At 33.5% G+C, this 25,573-nt stretch overlaps 1 protein-coding gene across 4 annotated transcripts in view; it reads left to right on the plus strand.

The window, feature by feature from the left end:
* The first annotated feature begins 7,817 nt into the window (after nucleotides 1-7,817).
* Nucleotides 7,818-25,573, plus strand: part of LOC106143252 (uncharacterized) — a 92,079-nt gene continuing 74,323 nt past the window's right edge. For all 4 annotated transcript variants that reach the window (XM_013345290.2, XM_013345292.2, XM_013345294.2 and 1 more), the window contains exon 1: nucleotides 7,818-8,310. In XM_013345290.2, coding sequence (XP_013200744.2) covers nucleotides 7,861-8,310 — 450 coding nt within the window. In that variant the 5' untranslated portion in view covers nucleotides 7,818-7,860. The remainder of the gene's footprint in view (nucleotides 8,311-25,573) is intronic.

The following is a 25,573-nucleotide window of genomic DNA, read 5'->3' on the forward strand; positions in this document are numbered from 1 at the left end:
CATCAAACCAAACACGTTTAGTAAACTTGACGAAGATGTAAATACTATAAGAAATAAACTGAGCATTCCTTCTTGGCTGACTACACCATTTTATTATGTCAACCTGAAATACGGAAGCAGTAATCACGCCGATGTGTCTTTCATTGTTGAGTGAAAACGTTCTGCTTACATTGGACGGTGAAAATAACGCAATACTTACGGCGCCTAGGAAAAAACCTTTTAACCGAATGTTAGTCGAAAACATGCACAAAGCCCTTCAAGGTCCAATTGACCCAAATGGACATACAAATAGTTGAAAGGCCCGGCACGAGGTCATTATTCGCTCTGTAACCCGGCAAAAGTGTCAGGACAGGACGGGACGAGCATTTATCTACATCCTAAGGGCACCACTGATTTCGGATAGGATATATTAGGATTAAATAGCCTTTTCAAGAAATAAACGGGATATGAATTTTGGGGTGATAGAGTTGTCAATGTGATATCGTAAGACCCTAACGAATTAAGAAGGTAGATAAATGTTTCTCTTGAATACTTGATTTATAGGTATGAATATCGAAAATATTTTTTGTTTGCCTATATGTATATAAGTATAGGTATTTAACTTATATTATTTAGTATTTCTTTTGCCTTATATAATGCTTACCGTTATCTAAACAATAAACGGGTTTAAGAAAAAAATCATTTCAAGTTGTGTCCGTTTTCCCTGTAATACTTTGACTTTCAGTACAATACTTACTCATAATTGATTTCTGAGCCCTGAGTGCCTCGGCTACATCTAATGAACAACTACTATCATGTCGGAAACTTGTGTGTCAGGTCCAAAGGGAATTTCAACCAACGTGAAAGCCAAGTTCAGCCGGAGTTTAGTTTGTGGTTTGTTTTCATCTGTAGCGGACATTGAATATAATTTGACAAAGATTTCGGGCCAGCCTCAAATAGAAATTTTTTATTTCTTTACATGGCACACTATGTCTTAGTTATTGACGTGAAAAATTACTAATTTCTAAAGTCGAAGCCGAAGCGAACGAAAATAGTGGAAGCGACGAAATAAACTTTAATCAGAAGTTTTGTTCATAAATGTAGATTTGAAGGATTAACTTTAAATTGAATGATGTTCTGCATCTGCGGACCTCTTTCATTTAAATATAGCTATAGTGTACTGAAGTCCTGTTCCCGTACTTGGGTAAAACTGCGTCCAGTTTATCAAGGGCATCAAAACCATCGATGCAATAACAAGATGAAGAAGAGGTTTTTCTGATAACAGGATACCGGAGGTAAGGCGGAACTGCGGAAGTACGTGTTGCCGTGGAAAGGGAAACTCGGGTTCCTCTTCAGCAAAGACTCAATCGTAAAATTGCCGTAAAATTACATGATGAGTAATAATGTTTATTGTAGTTACAACCTTAAGCTGATGAGAAACATGATTAATCCTGATGAACGCATAATATTCAGTACAGTTGAATTTCATTTTGACGGTTTACAAAAATGTTTTCTTTTTCTTAAAACGGACCATTTTCGTAATAACTGGAAAGACAATGTGTCCCTTAAAGTCCCTCGTGGGAAACTACTCACACGACTTTGAAAAAGCATCGCAGGCCTAGTGGACGCAATCTTTTGCTCCATTAAACCGTTCATGCTCACCGCCTATGGAAATTGGACGTGAAACGAAATAATGTGTCGTACGAAATAGTTCCAATTTATAGAACAGCCTCGCCAATACTTATTGTAAACTAAATTCATCTTCTTTGACTATCTGACTTTTATCTTGTTTATATTACCTCTAGAAAGGATTTTATACAGGATTAACTTAAAGTAGTGCCGTATGGTTACCGACACATCTTATCCTTCCCATCCCATCCCAATGGCTAATAAATTTGGGAACATGGACTTTCAGTTTTTCAACACTGTTGGCTCTGTCGACCCCGCAAGGGATAAAGAAGCGATTATATTTATATACGTATTCGTCTATATATTGACATCAATAAGTTTGTAGTTTTATTTTGGCGGTAGACTGTTGGCTCTGTCTACCCCGGAAGACGCACTTGTATGTTTGTTCATATTATGTTTTCGCCTATATATTCACGATTCAGGAGTCTTATTTATTCGCACGATCGTGAAATGCAAAGAATTGCCTGAACTAAGAGTGCAGGGGGCCAACCACAAGCTTTTGTAAAACAATCTTATTTCAAGGAAGTCTTATTATAAGCTTGTAATAACATTACTCATATTCGTACCATGACCTCTATCACGCAATCTTATTTTATTCCTGCTTAGTGTTGCGAAAGAATGAATGATTTATTGACTTTGTCTATTCCCTGCTAAAGGATAAAAAGAAACAGCGCTATATATAATACATAACGCCATCCCCTTCAATCGCTTTCAATTGTCGTTCCGTATAACGCATTAAGTACGATGATAAAAATTTATAATAATATAAGTATAAAAGTTGCTGTAAATTATTTAAAAGTGTTTATTTACAAAAACATTAGGATATTTACGTAACTTATTATGTAATATAAACTAATATCTCAAACATATGATTTAAAATGTTGATAAATAAGTATGAAACCTAATCTTTATGACGAGGTGAATCGTGAACGGAACGCAAGGTCGCATGCTGTCATAGGCGAAAAAAAATTTGAAATGTAAACAAACCCAACTCAAGTGTTCCAAACTTTAAATAAGATTTATGTTAGTTTTAAATGGTGAATAAAAAACTTTCTTCGACTGAGCCATAATAGGTAAGGCCTATTTTAATCTTATGGCTCATTTTCATTTTCGTCTCTTCAGCGTCACCATTGAAATAAAGTGAGTTTTGTTCAAAACCAATTTCAAGAATAAAACTTTAGTTATGTGGTTTAAAATAATTTTACTAAATAAGACGACGACGACATACGACGGCGTTTTCTTGATCTAACCTCTTCGGAGTTAGCGGCTTCGTCGGCTTCCAAGAAATCGAAAATTTCGAAGTTCAAATCCATTGCTAAACAATTGCAGTCACTACCTATAATATTGACGTTCACTTTCTAATAAGCTTTTTTCCGAAACTATGTAGATTTACTCACTTATTTCAGCAAATAATAGTAAATAATGTTGTATCCGTTGCGAAAGAGGAACTTTTTTAAGATTGCTAAATTTGACATTAAAACAATAATGCTATAGGCGTAAAGTCACGTCATGGTACCAATTTGAATGAACGAAATAGAGGTGACGTCACCAAAACTATCTGAAAAAGTAATATTGTTTTAAGCTTGTTTTAAAGACCTCGTGGTGCAAAAAATCAATGTAATATTAAACTAATACTGCTATAAGACGTTGTGGTTGGCCCCCAGGTTTGCTTATAATAATTTCCCTCACTTTACATTGAGGGACTGGAGTCATATAAGTCTCTACTTTTATGACTTTAGTCCCTCAATGTAAAGTGAGGGAATTACTGTAATGTCACCAGTGAACAGTTACCGATACTTGCATGGCCCCAGTGGGTTATAACCCGGATACATTGGAACGAGTACGCTTTTTGAGTGCTTTACCAAACCTCTTATATATCAATGACTAAATTTAACCAGGAAACTTATTATGCCCTTCGTTCAGACAAAACGGAAAACTTTGTTTTACTATGCTACGTGAAGTAAAAGTGGAGCTTATGTCATATGGACGAATACGAGTATGCAAAGGGTCCTATTATCATTACTGTCATATCAACTCGATTTTATTAATGCAAGGAAAATATCGTTACATTGCCAATAGGGCGCGCCTTCCGAGTTTAGATAACGCAAGCGATATTGTGATAAGGTATGGAAGGCTTAACAAGAATATTAAACCAAGCCTTTGTGCCGCGGCCTATCACATTTCCTACGTGTATGTGTTTGTTATTTTTTTATTATATTCACAATTTTTACCTGTTTTCTACATTTTGGTTATGGTGTTATGAGCAACAAAAGATGATATGAGGAAATTGCAGAAACGTGGCAATTTGACTTCAGGTTAGCTAACTTAACTTCTTTTTAATCTTAACTACTGATTTTCATAAAAAAATATTACAGTTAGTATATGTGTTCCTTTTTACTTACCATTCGGCAATTTTAAAAATAAAATGAAAAAAACCCAATCGTACACATTTATTTATAACCAATGAAACGTAATTTCAATATTTGAATTTAAAAAAGTGTTTCAATTTCCTTTGAGAATTTTTGCAAACATAATGTTTGTATGATGATGATTTTAGCCATGTTAATATTTAAGGTTAACCAATTTTACACAATCGAATTGATTTGCTAACAAGCCTTCGCCACAGGCTTCCAAATCACTAACCAGTGGTTACAAATAAAACCTAATGGAATTTCGAGCACAATCGGTACAATATTTTATAAATGCACTTATGTTGCAATATTGGCGTAGATTCTAATATAATTTCATGGACCAATTCACTTCAGTTAAATCATACCGACTACGACTGTGCTCTTAATATCTTGTTGCTGGAAGAGATTCGTAATTTTGTATTATTCAATCTATACTTAAGGTATACACAAAACACTTAAGCTATTGAAAGACTGGCAGACAATGTATAACTAATACGAGGTTTTCCAATAGTGCAGTGGACCAGGAAGAGAAAATGTCAAATTTTCAAGTGAAAAGGAATAATTATGATTTGACGTTATACGCCGACATATGCAAGCTATTTCCTAAGTTGGTGAATAAAAATATGTGTGGTTCCCGGTATCAATATAAAAAAGGATTAGGACTACTTCATCTCCTTTCCATGGTTGTCGTAAAAGGCGAATAAGGGATAGGCTTATAAAATTGGGATTCTTTTTATAGGCGATGGGCTAGCAACCTGTCACTTTATGAATCTCAATGCCTAACAGCTGAACGTGGCCTTTAATTCTTTCCAGACTGCTGGCTCTGTCTACCCCGATATAGACGTAATTATATGAATGAATGAATTTATACGAACCTCTTTAGAGAGGAAAGTTTGCCAATGATTACTCCAGATAGCGTTAGTAGTAGCTAATGCTCCGGACTGATCTCCGCTATACGAGTATTTATAGGCGAACCTATGCCACACTAGATCATAGTTGCACATTTAGTTAGACCGCGTTAGGATTTCAACTCGTGTAGTGTTATCGAATACCTTAAACGTTCTTCACTGGACGCTCTGCTATTAAAATCCCCTGACTGTGCCTTCTCTCTCTTTTACAAGTAGTTAACATATCGGCCACTAGACAGAAATCGTGCAGTACATTCTTCAGATGTTTTCAGTAAAGATTTTGATTATTCTTCTTCTTTTTTCTGATATTGGCAGCAGGTGGATTTCAGTCTTCCTTTTCCTCTTGAATTTTGAGGTTTAATGCAAAACTTATGAGATCTTAGAATGATTGACTTTTAAATAAAAATACAACGTTTCGTCACTTCAATAATTTCATGTTCAGCGGTACCTAGAGAGCGGAAAACTAGGTCGGAATAATCTAGTCTGCGTTAGCGAATAAGCGGACTTATCAATTGATTTCAGTCTAACACTCAGTGCGAAGTTGAAATTAATTATTTCCCTTCACAGTTGGATGAGCTAATTCTCTTTATGAGAACAAATTAATGGAAAAAATATTTAAAAAGAAATCATAATTAACTGAAAGGCCACGTTCAGCTGTTTGATTTTATACTGAAATTGATATTCTAATAGTAACAGGTTGCTTGCCCATCGCCTACAAGAGGAATCCCAAGTTTATTGGCATTTCTCTTAGTGGCCTTTTACGACAACCAGGGGATAGATACGGAGTGGTATACTCTAAAGTGCCTGTAGGAAGTATAGTTATGAAAGTTATTTATTCCTACAGAAGAAAGAAGGAGAAAAGAGGAGAAAATTATCAGTATAAAATGTCTATATTATTCAACGTATATCTTAAGAACATGTGACAATAAAAATTATTTTTGACATATCACCTATAAACAACATCGTGGCAACCGTTGCTATGGCGAATACCATGAAGGTTGCCTACAGTGCCGGAAACCACACGACACATATTTGTTACAAATATACAAAAATACAATTATTTTCTCTTTATTATTTTAATTTGGATTCAATAAGTTTCAAAAACTTAGTTGAATAAATTTTATGAAGGACAAGCATTCAGGAAAGTCAAACTGTAAGTTTGTGGATAATAAAAATATTTATGTATTTTATTTTATTATTTACACGTTGAATCACTTTTAAAAACTGGCCAGAAAGCGCTTTATCAACTTTCAATTCATGAAGCCGCATTGATATATAATAATTAAAAAATAAATGATAAAATAACAACAAATTGTATCATGTAAGTATGTATTTGTTAACAATGCTCAAGTAGGTACCTTCAGAATTCTAATAAAAGCAAATATTGAAATTAACAATTCTATCACCAGAGTTAATTACACACAACAATTGGGGCAAAGTTTGCCTGAATCTGTTGCTCATTAAACTTCTTGGGCCTGTTTTATCTCGCTTGGTGGTTAAAGTTTGCACTAACTCGATGCGGGCTGCGAACAGTTTTGGGGATTTATTTATTGTCTCACGGGAAGTTATTTACATAGCACTTATTTACTTTGTTTTAACAAACGTGTAGATTTTTACCGTAGTTTGAGCAGGGGCTATTAAATTGTGTGGAATGACAGGGTTTAGTCTGTAAGGATATTTCAAATAAGATTAATCATATCCAGGATTATGGTCAATTGCCACACTAGAACTCCTTTCCTGGGAGATTAGGATACAACAGGAGTTAGCACCAGGAGAAAGCAGAAGTCTGTAAGGCGATTGGCTTTTGATTTTGATCCTTGGATTTGGCCATTTCAGTCATAGAAATAAAAAAGAAATATTCCGCTGTCTATCTATATTTTGTTTGTTTGTAGGAGAACATCACATAAATTTTAATTGAAGGTGCAAAACGTAGTTTCGAACATTTTACCATATATGTGATTATGTTTCAGAATCGACTAGAAAATTCGCACCTTATCCGAAAGCTAGATAATCCGTTGCTTTGAATGGCGCGCTTTTAGTCCTTTAGCTTCCAGTTTTTTGCATCTGTCATCCGTTTCGTGGAATGGTGTGACTAAAAGAAGAAAGGTTTCAATCAACAAGTTTCAGTCATGATTGAACTGAGCTTGATGATGTTTAAAGCATTAATGAAAACAGTATAAAAAATAAACAAGGCGAGATAATTTTCTTGTGAGAAACGAAAATAATAATTTTTAATTTAATATATTTACCTTAATTTTAAGTTATGTACAAAAAATAAGAATAAATTTTACTGCATGTAAAGATTAAGGATTTAGTATTAGGTATTACATATTACAATTTTGTTTAGAACTATAAAAGCTAATCCATTAATCATAAAAATAAAACGAAAACACATGAAATTACTTCAATCTACCTTCGTAGATATAGTATAATAAAGAGGCGCCTTAGGGATTAACTTTTTTAATAAATCCACTCATATATCACGACTCGCCTACCACCCGCTGACCGTCTTTTATGTTGTTAATAGACGCTTTTTGTCATATTATCTCAATATTAGTTATGACAGAAAAATAGACACAAAACCTCTTAATAACTCAAAAATCTAAAATACTAATAAATTTGAATTAGTCAGTCTTTCAAAAAAGTGAATAATATACAGGTGCCTATTAAAAGTATCACGTGGCGGGTCGCACACCTTTAGAAATGAAACGATTATGCTACAAAATGTCAAAAAGCAAAAGCAAGGAGAACTAGGGGCGGCGACCGCGGCTTATGGAGGGGAAAGTGGGGAGAAGGGGAACTCGGCAGTCAGTTTCTCGCCGTCTGTCGCGCCGCGAGCACGCCTTGTGATGCGCCCCGCGTGTTAACGCGACATGGCCTCGTCCACGACCGGTAACATCGTAGTCGAGTGGTTGCGATCGCTACATCTGGGCCAGTACGCCGAAAGTTTTATTGATAATGGATATGATGACTTGGAAATATGTAAACAAGTTGGAGAACCCGATTTGGATGCAATCGGAGTTCTCAACCCTGCTCATCGGCAAAGACTGTTACATTCTGTTAGATCATTGAGAGAAGAAGGTGCTGCGGCTGTCTACTTTACACTTGAAGAGGCAGCCGCAGCGAGAGATACATGTCGATGTGAGGAAGAGACAAGGAAGGAACAAGCATCGGCGACCGTAGAGCCGGCAAAGTACGCCGACGAATATGAAGAAGGAAAAGCTGAACTCGTAAAAATACCGCGGATGCAATTGAAGCGGCTTCTTCGAGAGCGTCTTGGTCAAGATGGAATTCGGCTGAGCTTGCAGCCATATTCAACAACGGTCAGTGTTTTGTTAGCCCGGCATAGCGGGCAGTGCTTCTCGCGGTTCTAACACGTGATTGTGAAAGTGTTGCTAAGATATTGATGAATGAACTATGCGTGTGACTAGTGTGAGTCGTGATCTTTATAAAATTTGGCATGATGCCGCGTAGAGACACTGCCTGCGCATTATATTTCTTTTGAATAAGACCGTGTGTGGTATGGGCCGTCTTCAGATGCCCCGGGCGGATCGCTTCTCGGGACGTGTTGCCATAAAGTTTGTTGCGTGCGTGATTTCCCCCGAGATGAGGAGTTTGCGCGCCTTCCTGTCGTGAGAAGATTGTAATCGCGTGCCTCCCGGCTCTAAATTGGGTTTTACGATAAATCGCGTAGCCTGTTTTAGCTCCCTAAGGCGTTAATTAGTAATACAACTTGTTCTGACATGATACAAATATCAGTCCCTTCAACCAATGGCAACCCAAACCAATTTTAGTAAAAAAATCGGCATGATAGGTACAAAACCAAGTTAAGAGTGGAAAAAACTAACGGATATCTATTTAAATAATGCTCTGGCATCGATACATTGCACCAAGAATATTAAAAAACAGTCTTTGTTTGTTTATAAATATGACAAGTAACTACCTTCATTTGATGCGTTTTAGTCGTTAGTTGTTAAAAAAATTCTCGCCATATCTGGTTTCAATAATAATAAGAGTTGCCTAAATAGTTAAATGATAGGAAAACAAAGATTATTTTTGGGAACAAACGTATACCCAAGCAATGGTCAAATAAACAGTTTTTATAAGTTGAGTTGACTTATGTAATGCAGGTATCATGCATCCATCCAATAATGTAACTACTTACACAGAGGGTTTTGATCATCCAAGAAGAACTCGTTTATAATATTCATAGGATTAGATTCCAAAACATTATATTTCAGATGCAGTTATTCTGCCTCAAACACATGGACGGAAGCGCTTTGGTTGATATTTTAATTGAGGTGTTATTAATTATTCCGCTGGGTAGTGATTAAGAGGGCGGAATATTACACTAAAGGCACGCCTTTGGGTGTCGTGTAAATTGTATTTAATCTACACGAGTACCGACGTGCACACGTTATCAGTCATTTCTTTTTTTATCTTCTAGTAATGATTATTCCTTATCAGTTTTTTATAAGAAAAGAAATAGTTAACAGCTTTATTTTGCATTTCACAACTTCCTTATTCTATGTCGTTTTCAAAGTAGCTTACTTACCTTCCAAATACTTTTTGCTTTTTACTACCTACTTGTAGAAATTCTTTGTTTCCAACGTCGCGCACAATGCATGGTTTCCAATAATTTTGCTTAACAAGTGGTTGGAAAATGGCATATTCACAATGGACAGTATAATACAATGATGCTTATATGAACACACATGTGGATATAAGCTTTTTAGAACAATTAGTGACAAACTACACAGAGTGAAGAAGAATCTTTTTATATTGGAAAATGAAAAATAGAACCAAGAGACGAAGTAAAATAGATTTCGTTTTTCAATTACCAATACCATTACACTACTATATCGCATTCTAAAGCTATGAGCCTACCGTAATTACCTGAGATGATTTTTTACCGGTTTTCGGTCCCCATGTTAAAACCTGTTCAAGCTCAAGTGCGCCAAGAATCCACATCGAACAGTCACTCGATGGCCCGTCGGCAAAAAAAGAATCTAAGAAAGCCACTAATTGGGACGTCCAACGTAGCCAAGTCGCCCTTAATAAGACTACTACAGTAAATGTTTACTGTGTAAAGTTTGCTTTGGACACTTACTAAATCTGTTTATCAGATACTAGTTTAGCAGTATTCCCTTTGTCTATTTAGCCGGCTGCAAACATTTAATCGATCAAACTGCCTATTTCAATAATGGTGACGTTAATTTTATTAATGTGGCCATTCGCATTAATTTCGCCATTATTAGTAGAACGCGCTGTCATCATTGAATTATTACGAAGCTAACTATCACCATGTAACATATTGTGTGATTGAAACACCCCCACATCTACCTGGGAGCATTCTTTCCGATCAGAGCAAACCATTTCATTGGTTACACTTTTTTTTGTCTACCATTTGTAAAACGATTACCGCCGGAACTGTGCACAAAAGCTCTGACAAATTTCATCGGGATATCGATATCGCAGTTCCGACTAATAGGCCAATATTTATGTTTTGTAGTCGCCCATTGTGTGTGTTACATCCGCTTTCTGCCAGAACAGATCGAAATAAATACCAATAATTTGTAAAGGGATCTATGATACAGAGGTCACGGTCGCCATACATTTGATGTAATACGAGCAGGGAAATTTTGCTCTTAGCGTGGAATTGATCTATGTAATTTCTATCTTGGAAAACCCATAAAGATCAATCACTTCCTTCATATTGCTAATTTTATTAGTGGGGTGTCAAGCAGCATCGGATGTAACGGATTAAATTGACATTAGCGTATTTCTAAGGATTATAAATACTTTTAGTAAGTCATGACAAATTAATGAAATTTTATTGGATTTATTATGTTTACTATATTGTATCAACCAAAAGCGTGGGGATACAAGTACAGAGCTTCTTGGGTGAAGAGAAAATTAAGATTACCTTTTTTATATACATTTTAAATTGAAAGATAGTGAAACGCAAATATTTTAAGAAGCCTACTTCCCACAAGACTATTGAAATTTGCGTCTACAGACCATCGAATATGATAAAATCTTATCAAAATTTCAATCTTCATCGTATATAACGATATTTATAATGACTCTTTTTACATCGAACTGCGTAAGGTTTTGTTCCAAAATCTTCAATTACAGCTATTAAAGTAATCTAAATGTTCAATTTTGTATTCAGCACACGTTAATATCCTGAATTTGTGTGTATGATATTTGTTTTAATTAACAATTTGTTTCTATTCAAAAGTCATGTTTGTTTAAAACACGGGTTTAATATTAGCTCGGGTGGGTTTTTCTACCTGTTCCGCTGCTTTGTTACAATGAATGTGTGCAAAGTCACGGCAATATGGCCCTAAGATCTTTGGTATTCGTCGGATGCTTTACGTTTTATGGGAGTCTGGTAATTTTATCTTGTAATATAACTTGCCTGTACTATTCACTGGAGTATAAAATTTTACGGAACGTCATAAAATTCTTCAATAATTTATGCAGCGGTTCGTTAATATACGTTAAGAATCTATTGTTGCAGTGGAAGATAAAATAAATAGTAATATGTTGGATATAACTTAAATTTAATTTATTGAAATGTAAAACGACGAGAAAAAATGCCATGCCTGTTTTCTGAATTAAATATTGATTTTAATTGAGATTTCTTGAATTTTTTTTCATATAAAATGAATTGAGTAAGTTTTCTAATATTTTAAAGAAAGCAATAACTTTAAGTGTACAAATTCAAATAATTTATTTTATCAGATTCAAACAGGACAATACTGGACAAGATAATAATTAATTAAAAGTCTAAATTCAAAATTTGTCTACATTCTCCAATATTGGACATTTCAGAGTGTCACTGAACATTGAAATAAAACATTAGCAATGTAAATATTGTCCATCGCAAGGCTTGGGAGTAATTTAATCGCAATAAACAGGTCGTTGGTTGGGACAAAATTTTGCATACATGGAAACTTTTGCCCGCGGCGGCTAATGAAGACTAATTAACGGACCCATTCGTTAAAGTAACTTGAAATAACAATATCGCGTTTTCAACTTCCCTTTTAATTTAATGCTTATGGAACTAATATACTTACTTTAGGATGTTTAAATATTATATTTTACACAATTCAAATTGGATCGGCCAGGTTCTATATCTGTTTATTTACACAAATATAAAGAGATTTTATTTCTAGTACATAATACAGGTAGCATCAAAATTATTACAGTTTACATTTAAATAATTTAAAAATATCACATTACATTACTTCTTAAATAATGTTTAGAAGTAAATCTCACTTTTTTGTACCACACTGCCGTGTGGTTCCCGGCACCAATAAAAAAGGAATAGGTCCACTCCATTTAATTTTCATGGATGTCGTAAAAGGCGACTAATCGATAGGCTTATAAACTTGGAATTCTTCTTTTAGGAGATCTAGCAACCTGCCACTATTTGAATCTAAATTCTATCATTAAACCAAACAGCTAAACGTAGCCTATCAGTCTTTTCAAGACAGTTGGCTTTGTCAACCCCGCAAGGGATATAGACGTCATTATACGTATATATTCATGGTATAATTTAAAAATGTTATTATTCGTTAAATGTAGCTCAGTTAAAACAAAAAACGAAGGGCAGATTTTTTTAAATGCCCATTAGGTTTATAATTTTTTTCTGCGACTTTGCATCTTATAAGACTTTATATCTCCTTGATCAAAAGCTGCCTTCACCACACCTTCTGCCTGTACTATCAGTAGTTTTATATCAACAATTTAGCGCTTACAATCATAACAGTCCTCCACACCTACACTTCGATGTATAAACATCCGTTTAGCTACTGTTGAACTTTCTTCACATTTCTATCTAGCACAAACAAATATTGTATTACAAATGTTTATGTCGTGTAAAGTCCGTTAGTTGGTGCAAGTACCATTTATTATTAAACGCAATGATCTAAATGATTGAATTAATTAGTGCCATTCTTATCACATTGTATGTATGTATAGGGAATATTAATGAAATTAATAACAGAATGTGAAGTAAAGCTTTTATGTAAAATGAATTACTTTACTTGTTTTGAATAATTGCACAAAAGTTTCAGTGGATAGTTGTATCCACTGAAACTTTGAAAAACAAAGCAAAAGAATGACTCATAGTTATACAAATATGTTAAAATTATCAAAGATTTTAAGAATTAAACAATTGTCAATATCTTCAAAATTTTTGCCATTTAGAAAAAGCTTGGAAAATTTTTGAAGCTTAGAAAGTCGTTAAAATAAGCATATTTGAAAAAAGAACAAATGTGTGTAAAAATTAGTTTGAATTCTCTTTATCATATTAGTACAGCGATAAGAACAGGTAATTCAGAATCCAAACACGCCATCAAACTCGTTGGCGTAATTCTGCAAATGCTTCCTTGACCTTTTAATCTTCGATGCTAATCACCCTGAGCAAAGCCGAAGTTTGTCGGGGCTGGGTCGGAGATGTGTTCCTGGAACAAACAGGACGCGAAGTGCCTCGGTTCGTCTTACACCGCAACTTTGATTGGTTAGCCGTTTCTGCATTTCTACTTCTATTTAATTATTAGTTCAAGTATTTTTGTTATTTTCTTTTTCATAATTAGTATTATTTATATTATACTAGTTAAACTCATTATATCATAAGTATCATTTTTCTAATAAGCACAGCCGAAAAAATAGAAAGAATTTCGCTAAAATTTTGCCAGCAATCTATCTCTATTTAACTCAATTCCATCATTACAGGCCATACAGCAGTGCCAAATACAAAGCTTAACTAAAAAGCTAATAAAATTCTTAGGTAGAAAAGTTCACAAAAATTAAGATTGATTTCCAAAAATTTTGATAAAGAAATATATTTTTAGCAGTAAATGTAAAGGTATTAAGTAGCTTTGTACTAAATACTTACCTTTTTTAATACTTTTTAAGTTATTTTTAACATTTTTTCGATGATAAAATATTAGAATCAGTGATGGTTAATTCTTCAGAAACTGTCAAATTCAGTCATTCCTTTTATATTACTTTAAAACTTAATTGAATAAAAATGAGGGTTCTTTTCTTCACCTTATTCACAGAAGTGAAGAACAATGACCTGGGCCTTATTAATTTTAAAATTTCTTTGAGATTTTTATCTATTCTTAAAATTTATTCCCATTGAATCATTGCAAAAGATTTGACAAATTTTGCTAGTCGTTAGAATTAAAATTACACTTATTTTTTTTCAGAACATTTTTTATTACGCTGCTTATCGCTATAAATATGAATCCTTAAAGCGTTATTATCCTTAAAAAGTTGATCTAAAATATCAATTTTTTTTAACAATAGCAAAGTTTTATAATTAAGTTACTCGTACAACTATTGTAAGTTTCAAACATTTTCAAACACACTAGGTATTTTGTTTGTCACCAAGATTGCAATCTCATACACGAGTCGTTCAAAGTCTTCAAACACTCGTAGCTTGATTTATTTATAAGAGTTCTCAATCAAACACAAGACGTTCTTGGAATAAACTGTTACGTCCCATTGTTTTGGCTTCTTAGGTGGCAGCTTTCTACTTAGTGTGTACAATTCAAATAGTCTGAACTATTTAGTAAATATTGACTAATGGGAACTAATCATTTGTGCGTGATGTATATGCTGTGTGGTTTATTAACAATAATAATTTTGCCTTTGGCCAGGGATATGACTTGTGATTTTTATGTCTTCATAATCATTTCGTTTTGAAGCTACATATAAATTGAGTCTTTAGTTTCGGTCTCGCAGGAAAATGTAAAATTTATTTCTAAAGCGCCTAAGTATTTTACTGCATATAACTGAACATTTTATTTCAGTGAAAGACATTCCAAAGTATTGGCCTTTTGTATAAAATATACATTTGAATTTATTTATCACTTATTTATTACTACTAAATAGTGTACCTACCTATTTGTTAACTGTATTGTCCGATATTTTAAATCAGCTCTCTAAGATCTGAATTTTGCTACTAAGCAATACTAGTACCTACATGAATACGATTGATATCAAGAACTTGAAATTAAAATGTAACGGAAATACGAGCAATATGAGCATGTACATGTCAATCAGCCAATGTGTACATTAGAGTAATTTCCCTTATCTACGATAGTTCGATAACAGCCTTCTGTCGCACATTTGGTGTCACCAATAATGATAACGCAACTGTTAGAATATTCAGGCCCCTTTACATAGCTTATCTCAAATTAAAGTAGTAATGCGGGTTCTATCTAAACCTAAATTTTATTACTGTTTTATAAAAGCATTCATTAATGCGTCTTTTACTTAAAATGATAACATAAAATTGGATTATATAATTTTAACTTACCGTCACGTATTAGCAAAGACAAAAAAAAAACCGCAAGAAAGTTCTGTTGTTGAAAATAATCTCAATAATAACAATTTCTTATATAGAATAGAATTACTTCTTCCTAATTTTTAAATTAAATTACCCTTTTTTCTTACTAAAACAAATTTAACTTCTATAATAAATTAAAATTCTAATATAAAAATACCGAAAAAATGTCGTTGATTGAAAAAAGTTGAACAACACGCTTCGCAGGGCGGTACAAATTTGTAACAATAGCAAAATAAGCGTGGCGGAAATTTTTCACTTGCACACCGTTTCACACTTCGTGTTGGCTTTAAATTTTAGCTCTGTTATGCCGGCCGACGATCAAACATTGGATTCACTGGCACAATAGTTGGCTATTTACAGGGTAAATATGTCCTATCAGCTGAATGAGCTTTTATCTCGGCTTTTTTAACATTTTAATGTCCTACTTTACTGTGAGCTTTGCTGTTTGCTTAGAAGTTTGCAAGTGATATTTTGGTTCAGATACGTTTGATCAAATCCCATGACATATTCTATTGAACGAAGTAAAATAGTGTTCGGAAAGCGACCGTTTGGAAACAATTTCCATTAGTACGAGTAATCACTAGTGCTGATTACTGGTGGTTTACCGAAACTCTGTGTAATTAATTGCTATCACGTGATAATTAATCAATTACACTAAACTAAATCTTGTGTAATGTGTTTAACAGCTTTTATCGTGAGCTTTTATGTGTTGACAATAAAATATATAGTAGGTACTGGTAATGGTAATTAATTGTTTTAATTAAATTACATTTCATCACCTATTTCTCTTACCGATTATTTTTTTCGATTTCTAATTGTTTGGTGCTTTTAATATAATATATTTGACAACTAGGGTTTCGTCTCGCAGTTTCGTCGACATGATTTAGCGCTACCTACTTGCGCGAATTTAGCACTACTTTCAAATGAATATAGCATTTTCGCAATCCCATATATATAAGCAAAAGTTAACTATAGGTTTAAATTATAACGCTTGAAGAGGCAACAAACAGACTTACTTTCGCATTGAAAATATTTGTTGGGATAAAACAAGTGTTAATGATTAATCTAATCGTAAATCTTGAAGGAAAATGGCCTATTCCTTTATTTAAATCCCTGACATTAATTTTTTGCCCTAAAAACCCAGTTCGAAAATCGACATTTACGTCCTTCCACATTGTTCCGTTTATAATGAGCTGGAATCGAATGTTATTATTTTCGTATTATCCCATGATCGGTTCAGGCCACTGCATCAATTTGATCTGCGCAATCTGTAAATAATGATAGTCTACCCCGCAACAGTGATTGCAGCCTCCCGGTTCATTATAAAGTCATATAAAAACTAGTTATTAAACGATTTACCTAAATAAATTGTAAAGGAGCGAATTAAATAGGATTTTTTTTCTGTACCATGCAAAGTTATAAAGATATATGGATTACAGAGTTACTCGTATTGATGATTAATTTCATTTGATGTAGGTAAAGATTTTTTCATTTACGTTAAATAAAATGCCGGTGATACCACCCTGAAAACATTTTTTTTTAATTTGTACTATTCGTGAGACGCACAAATTTCATCAATGTTAAACAACTTTCGAGTAAACAATTTCGCCATCAATAAAATACACCGGCAGAATTATGTGAGCCTTCTCAATTACGCTTGGTTTTCGTAACAATCTAATTGTGCCAGGTAATTTAATATGGGAAACTATGAGGAGATTTACCTCCAAAGGTTAAACTGCTCAGTCTCGTGTTACGTCCGTATGAATGGGACAATAAAGCGTCTAAGTTAATAGCATGCGTGGGTAGGCTACGCACGGACGGGCAGGTTTTTTTTATGTTTATATCCATCAAGGCAGGCGCCGTTGCCCCTACTCCTCTCTCAGCGGGTATCAACGGGTTCAGGCACGTTCACCCATGATTCATTTAATTTATTATACACCTGTAAATTGTCGTCTCTTTTGCTTTACCTGGTTTTTGTAACATTCAATTTGTTTATCGTTTCGCTTTGTCAGATAAGCTTTTTATCGTTGAGCGTAATGTTTGTGTCATCTTCACATTTTATTTATTTTTAACTAGCGGCCCGCCCCGGCTTCGCACGGGTGGACATATTTTTGTGTTTTATATTTTGAAATAAACAAAAGGTACTTAAAATTATTTGGAGTGCGTGTTTTTAATTTCACGATATTTCAGAATCTATTTATCCAATCACTGAGCTGTAAAGGACAAAGTTTATCTCCGTAAAATTATCTTGATGATAAAACACACTTTCAATCATAAGGATTAAAATGCTTGTGTAATAATAATTCTCAAAACGCACCTTTGAATTTACATTATTTTTTTACGCACAAAATACCTTGTAGTTACTAAATTATAGAAGTTAGATATATCGTGTCGCGGACTTTTTTATAGATCTGCAAAAAACCTTTATTTTTGTAATACATTGTATGTCTGTATAATCAACAGTGGATCCAGCGCACGCACGGAAAGATTTTCGGTAGCGCTTTTTTCCCGGATTACTTTATGAATGTTGAATAATATACCTGAAATCTAATTTATTTCAAAACAAATTTATGCCTATGTCACTTTTGAAGGTCTATTCTATATCTGTGCCAAATTTTATCAAAATCGGACCAGTAGTTTTTGAGTTTATTCCACACAAACATACAAAAATACAAATCTTTCCTCTTTATTATTAGTGTGGATGTGGATTATAACCTTTTTTTGTAATTTATTACTCTTAAGTATTAGGCAGTAGGCAATAATAACCATAACATAATCAGACTTCATGACAATTAATGATTCTTCCTTCCTTTTTTCTAGATTTATTTAATTTTTTTTGTGCGTACTTTAGTTTATTGTTAGAAATGATTATAAAAATTGTAAAGTAAACAATATTATTACTTGGAAATAAAAATTATATTATCATCAAAACACCCTTTTAGATAAGTTTCCACTTTTTAAATCTAATCTTCATAATGACTCACTACGACATGTTGTGACGCATCCAATAAAGTGAGTAATTCCATGGCACGGGAATATTGTGCTCGTTCCCGGGAGCCTGGGAGCCAGGGATAGTATAGAACAATGCATTCCGGGTTGTTTCGACCAACAAAAAGCTCAACAGCCACCGTTTTTTGTGACCCTCGCTAAATTAAACGGGGATGCTGATTTTGTTTTATTTTTTTGTGGGTTTTGTTTCCGCGACAAAAATAACAGTTCTTTGCCATTTTGCTAAATATTCTTAGCCACGCCTAGCGTTGGCTAATTTTAAAAGCAGTCTATTTTTAAAAATGTTTTGCTTTTACCTTTTGTTAATAGTAAACAATTCTTCAGCGTAGTTTTGCCTGACTCTAATCGCGGTAACTTGACTAAATATTTTGTCGCGTGCAGAACAAGTTTACAAGCCATATTTGAATAAAAGAAACGAATTACTTTACGACTTAAAGAAAAAAGAGAGAACGATTCAATAAAAACAGGTCAAGCGAGGGTTACCGTTTATTTATCACAGAATCATTTAGATTTTTTATTTCTCTGATTCCGGGAAACAGTGTAAACCCTCTTGATTTATGCTTTGTTTTATTTCAATTCTTCGAAGCCTTTTCGTGTTTTTATCTCCTTATTCTTGATATTGAATTTAGTTACAATTTGTTAGATATGGAAAACATTTGGTCGAATCGGCAAACGTTGGGACCAACTTTGTTTGCTCACTTATACCCGTAATGGTTGTTTGTTCTCCATTACCAGGATAGTACGAGGTTGGCCCAATGTAATGTGGAGTTGACCCGCCGGTTCGATTAACATTCCTCCGTACGATCATTCGGGGACAGAACCAATCTGTGCAACTACATTTTACTGACACATTTCGTAGGGATTTTAGACATTCCTAAAAATAATATTTTGTAATTGGTTAAAAATTCGAACAACTAACGTGTAATATTATAGCTTTTGTCCTGGGATTAGCTCTTGTGTAAATAACAAGATCTTAAAGTAACCATTAATAAGAGTTTTTAGCCTTTTTATAATATATATAAATATAAATAAAAACAATAAAAGTATTATTATTGATAACGTAACTATATAAGTTGCTAGCTGCTACAACTGCAAGTAAATTAAATATTTGAAGGTAACATAAATAGCAACACATTTCATCTCCCAAACTTCAAAGGCTGAAATATGATAAATAATACTTTGCATAATACAGCTCGTATTTACGGTTCAAAGTTTATGAGACCTTTACAGAATTCAAAGAATGAAGGCCCGAAATTAATCAGTCTCCGGATGCTGCAACAAACTTGGAATATCTCATTTCCCTCTGATTTTTGAGATAAAATTGTATATTATTACAAAATTACCGGTGTTTAACTAAGTGGGTTATTGTACCAAGAATATAAATAAATTTAGTTTAATCAATTTTTTATGTGATAGAAGTTTTTAGAAGAGATATTAGACTAGTTACCTTATTAGTTTGCATAACAAGTCATAGAAGACTTAGATATATAATATGAAACAAAAAATGTACAATGAAGGAACTGAAGCATTTCTTTGGAAACGGAAAAACATTCTGTAATGACGTCAGTTTATATTATGTGTTAATAACACACCTACCATTTTATAATGGTAAAGCGAAGTATAAAATATACTACACCTAAAGACTCATTTAAAGGCTAATCTCCGAGAAGCTGCTAAAAACCGCACTTAACCTCCTCCTTAATTTAAATACAAAACACCTGTCCTGTTATGCAAGTGGACAATGCAGCAAGTGCAGCATTTACCTGTGACCGTACATCGTCCTAATCCAGCAGTAACAGTTGAACAACAAAACTCATTACTTGGCACTATTCGTGGCCTTAGTACCTGCCGAGCTTCGGGTGTGTGGCTCAGGTGGGGCGCAGACGCGGATTTAAGTTATGATGCTGGTATGCTTATCTAGAAATTGTACATCCAGGATATGAATGTTGTACTTTTTCTATATATAAATTTATATAATAATGTATATTTCCCTTACTTGAACCTTGAATGGAGCCAACAGTCTTGAAACGATTTAACGGCCGCGTTCAACTTAATGAAGTTAATTGAGATTTAAATTATGAAAGCGGTTTCTAGCCCAACTTTTATATAATTTAAAGCCACATTAATCAAGTTAGGTATATTTTTTTGAACCTGCTTACGGCACGGCACACCTTTGAATAACTTCTCAACTTATCGTGAATATTAAAGTACTCGTATAATCTTATATTCAGACATTTCACCAATAGACGCCTGGAATAACAGGTATTATACTTATAATGTTGGTTGGAAAAAAGCGCATTCGTTTTCAGAATAAATTTAAGATTATAAAATACTAATCATAGTTATCAGATTAAATATTTCATTAACTTAATTGTTGAATTTTTCATTACTCATGACATCAAATTAATACTAATGTCCGAGTATACACTCGGAGATACTCCATCCGTCTAGATCTTTAAACTTATCAGATTTATTTTAATCCAGCCTGTCCTTAAAGTTCAGTTTTGTTACCTTAGAATCTCTTTATAACCTTCATATTACAACTTCGGTATAATATCGAAAGTTTATCACTTGGACCAACTCGTTACTTGGCTTAGGAGATTAGCAAATGGGGCCAACTTGTTCGGTTTACTGTAAGGATAAGCTAGGCCACTAAAGCCTGGAGAACTTTACCACTACATTGGACTAGGGATTTTTAATTATGTCATTAAAGCAGACGAGCGTGCGTGCAACTGTTTAAATGCTGGCACGTTTTGTTGAAATTTATAAGGTTCAGGAGTAAAGCGGATTATTATAACGAAAGGGTCAGGCGAGGGAGCAAACGTAGAAACTATTTAATACCCAGTGACAACGCGATAGTAAGTTCAGAGCTTTTTAGTGTGACAAGTAAATGAGCGTGAATGTACTTATGTGCTACTAGGTTTTGCCCGCGACTTTTCAATAAAAATCATCAAAATTATTTCAGTGGTTTATACCTGAAAGCGTTACAGACAGACACAGTTGCTTTCGCATTTATACTATTAGATTGAAAAATCTCATAAATTTTGAAAAACCTTATACTTAAAAATATAAAGTTAGTTTAGTAAATAGAAAAAATCACAATAAATTGGTCTCGCCAACCTTGTTTACTGTATGACTCAACGACAGAATTGATTCAGAAATAGTAACAGGTTGCTAGCCCATCGGCCAAAGGAAAAATTCTAAGTTCATTAGCAGTATCACTGATTATAAATCTGCACGGAAAGAGAAGCAGGTCATTTTGACACTTTTTTTTAATACAATGTCAATACAATTACATTTCGATTGATTCATAAATGTGGTATGCATTTTTTACACTAATTCGAACAAGATATTAATTTCGTTATTGGTTTTGACATTTCGCGCTCCAATTAAAATATCGATCAACGTCAGGCTGCTTAAACCTGTCTTAAATCAATTAGAAGTGGTTTACAAAGACTTAACGCCGATTACTTATCGGAAGATCGGATTATAAACCAGAGTTTTTATGATCCGCTTAAGTACCAGTCTTAAATACAAGTAACTTTTATCCCATACATTTTTGATAGCCTTTGATAATAATATAAACTTGCATTAAAGGCTAGGTACTGCACGAAAGACGTCCGGGTATTCTAGTAAAACTATCGTCGGTACAAAGCAAACAATTATCAAACAAATTTAAGCACCAAGCTTTAATTTCGATATATAATTACAACAAAATTTCTATGTAAATGAGTAAAAATATAACTTTATTAACAATAAACTAAACGTTTAGGCCGAACTAAAATATAACTACTAATATTAAGTATAATAATATCTTATATTATTTAATAATATTTTGAAAAAGAAACTATTCTAAATTATAGACTAAATAATATTATTATAATTTTGACCCCTAGGAAGAGTTCCCATCCTGCAGGCAGCAAAATTGCATCTTCCCTTTATGCAAAAGAGTGCAGATTCTTTAGAGATTCTTGTTGCAATGGAATTGAACTCATGAATATTATAATTAAAACATTTTCAGGGTGTCTAACAAATTTGGACGAAGTTTGTAACGAACACTCTGTATATGATGTTCATGAAAATTTTAATCCAGGAACTAAAAATAATTAACTTACGTGCTTGCACACAAGCTGGCCAGGTGAAGTATGCACACCTGCTGCATTTATATGCGCTTTTGCGAAACTTAATATGCACAGTTTATTTTTAGGGTCCCCCTGCGAATTCATCATATGTAGGTACCTTGGAGTATTGATGAAATATCTTGTGGCAAAGGATGAATACTACGTTATTAAAAAAGCTAAAAACTACGGTAAAATCTAAACTAAGTTTTTGAAAAAGTTGTTTAATGAGACGTATATAACTGACATATATTCTACTTATTTATTCCTAACTAGATTAATAAAACCAATAGTCGCCAATACTGAAAAGCCACGTTTAGTTGGATGGCCTGAGATTCAGAGGTTAATAGGGCCCATTTTACTTTTTTTAATTTACGCTTATTTATGTGATATCGAACAAGGGCGTTACCAACAACATTAAAAAAGGTTATATTAGGACGTACTTGAATATATTAACGTTAGTGCGGAACACTCTAAGTTCATCTGAATGAACCATTTTCTTTTTATATTGCAACCCGAAACCTCGTCGAAGGACAGATGAGCCACTTAATTCACGCTCTATTGAACTTACGATGGGTTATTCTCCAAAGAGTATAAATATAAAAAGAAATTCCATTTTGTCTCCATACTAAACCCTTTATCGATCTTATTGAATAGACTAATCATTCAATCTTTCTGGTTCCCATTCTCATGGAACTCAATCTAGTACTTTTTGGAGTATCTCCTTTCAACTTCAGAACTGTTAATTATTTTAATATAGGAATATTTACTAAGCTTTCGCCCTTTGTTCTTCTACTTTTATTGAAAGTTTAGATTTGTCATCAAGTGAGAAAAGTGTCAGGACGGATCTTGGAGAAGACTACAAAGAAGAATATGATTATTATTCAGCGATAGATACCTTTTTTCCATTATATCATAATTATCATTAAAAAAACAATTTTATTCTACATCATATACGGTTACGATTATCACTTTTTAAACAACATTTTTAAAGAAAGATAAGACACATTTTTGATGTATCAGATAATTCTCTCTCCGTACACAAAATTATTTTACATTGATATTTATTTAACCATTTTTATTATAATGTAATATTTAAATATATTTTCAAGAAGTTCATCAAGAGTTTTTGTATATATTTGTTGAAATTTCTTGTCACTGCGTTCAAATGGTAGTTGTTTATTAAACGCTATTTAAAACTAACAAGGAATAGTTGCTGCTGTAGTAGTTACGTCACGAACTAGCTTGCTTTTATACGTGACACACTGTTGCTTAAAATGTCAATCCTATTTCAAAAACTTAAATAACCTTTCATTAAACAGGCCGAATGTTTTATAAATAAAAAAGTAACCAAGCGTTTTAATATAAAAATATCAATTGTTTTAATAAGGTACTAAGATATGAGTTTATAGTATTAGCGAAATGATTTATTGTTAGTTGGGTAATAAATTTCCGCATATTCATTTTAAAGAGGAACGCAATTTTCTCATATTCTATTTTGCATGGAATACCTACTGGTGATTAGGTGATTGTATTTACTAAGTTGCAAGTTGTACCATGATTTCCAATTGTTCACAGCGGCAGATTAGGCAAATACCTACTACATCTTTCCACTTCCTTTTCACTATCCCTGCATATTTCATCATGTTCCTATTATGGAAAGTTGAGGGCAAAATAATGTTAATCATAATCAAACTTCGGGGTAGTGTGTTCGTCACGTAAGCAAAAGAAACGAGGAAAACTTTCATTTTTACGCCGTCTAACGGATTCAATATCGACGCGGCTTGAATGAGTTTGGGGGTAGAAAATCGTTAATCATCCCTTTGTTGGATTTTTGTTACAGACTAACTCGTTGCTCGCTTGTTTGGGCTCCCATTTTTCCCTTTCAGTGAAAGTGGGGCTGTTTTCTTGACGAATTGTTTTTATAGGGAAGCGGCAATCGCTGAGATTTAAGTGGCAAAAATATTCTTTTGATGTATAGTTAATTTTTGTAGTTCTGGCTTTGATCGATAATCGCGTTGTGCTAGACGAATGGTTTTGTGATGTTTGATTTGTTTACGGCTTTCCTTCTTACTTTTTGATTTGATGTTTTATGCAAATAGTTTCCTTTTTAAATAGAGGAATTATTGTCGTTTTTATATCATTTATAACTGAAAGAAATGTAAGCGTTCTTATAACTTTACAAACAACTCTATTTGAAACTAAAATATTCATGACAATTCCTACAGTTAAATGATACAACATGGGGTTTCAGCCTGTAATATCTGTTTCATTATACAGTGTCGTGTCGTCGTGTGAATAATACCCGCTCACTAACACACGACCGTCACCTATGGACGTCCGGTGTTAAGTTCTAAGTTGTATTATAGCTCCATGTGTATACTTCAGTGTGTACTAGGTCACTTAACTTTTTAAATTATTTGTCTAATTTTCATATAAATAAGTAGACAGAATTTATAACTTAATGATTCATCGGACAATTAAACAAATTAAATATTAATTTACAAATCCACTGTTTTATTAATACCAACCAAATTTTAATACTATTGACATATCGTAACCCTAAAACCATAAATAAGGCCGGAATGTAAACATACGTTATCAACCTCGCGCCGGCAGTAGCAAAACCAACAATTAAAACGCCGAATAAACCGTGACCAATAATAATTTAACGAATGTTGGAATGCCAGAGGTTATCTCCTCCCTTTGGTTTGAGATCGTTTGATTTCAGTGCCGACTGAATACTACTCTTATACGCACCGCTTTGATTTTCAATTTCAATTAAAAGTAAAGTATAAGCTATTTATATATTATTACAAGTTTATAAACATTTCCCCTTATTGACTTTACATTACACGGAAAGAAAGCAGTTTAGTTACCCTGTTTGAATTCTGTTCTTCACCATCATATCGTATGCCATACCTTGGATTTATCTGCGTGTAATTGGCTCAGTCAATTATACGTCTCAGGCGTCAATTGGTGCAAGCAATTCTGTCATGTCAATGTATGTTGTACGGCATTGCTCCACTTGTGAACTGGTCTCTCAGTTTTTTTTGCGACTATTGGCTCTGTTTACAACATAAGGGA

The sequence above is a fragment of the Amyelois transitella genome, chromosome 9 (genome assembly GCF_032362555.1).
Source record: "Amyelois transitella isolate CPQ chromosome 9, ilAmyTran1.1, whole genome shotgun sequence".
Classification (NCBI taxonomy): Eukaryota; Metazoa; Arthropoda; class Insecta; order Lepidoptera; family Pyralidae; genus Amyelois; species Amyelois transitella.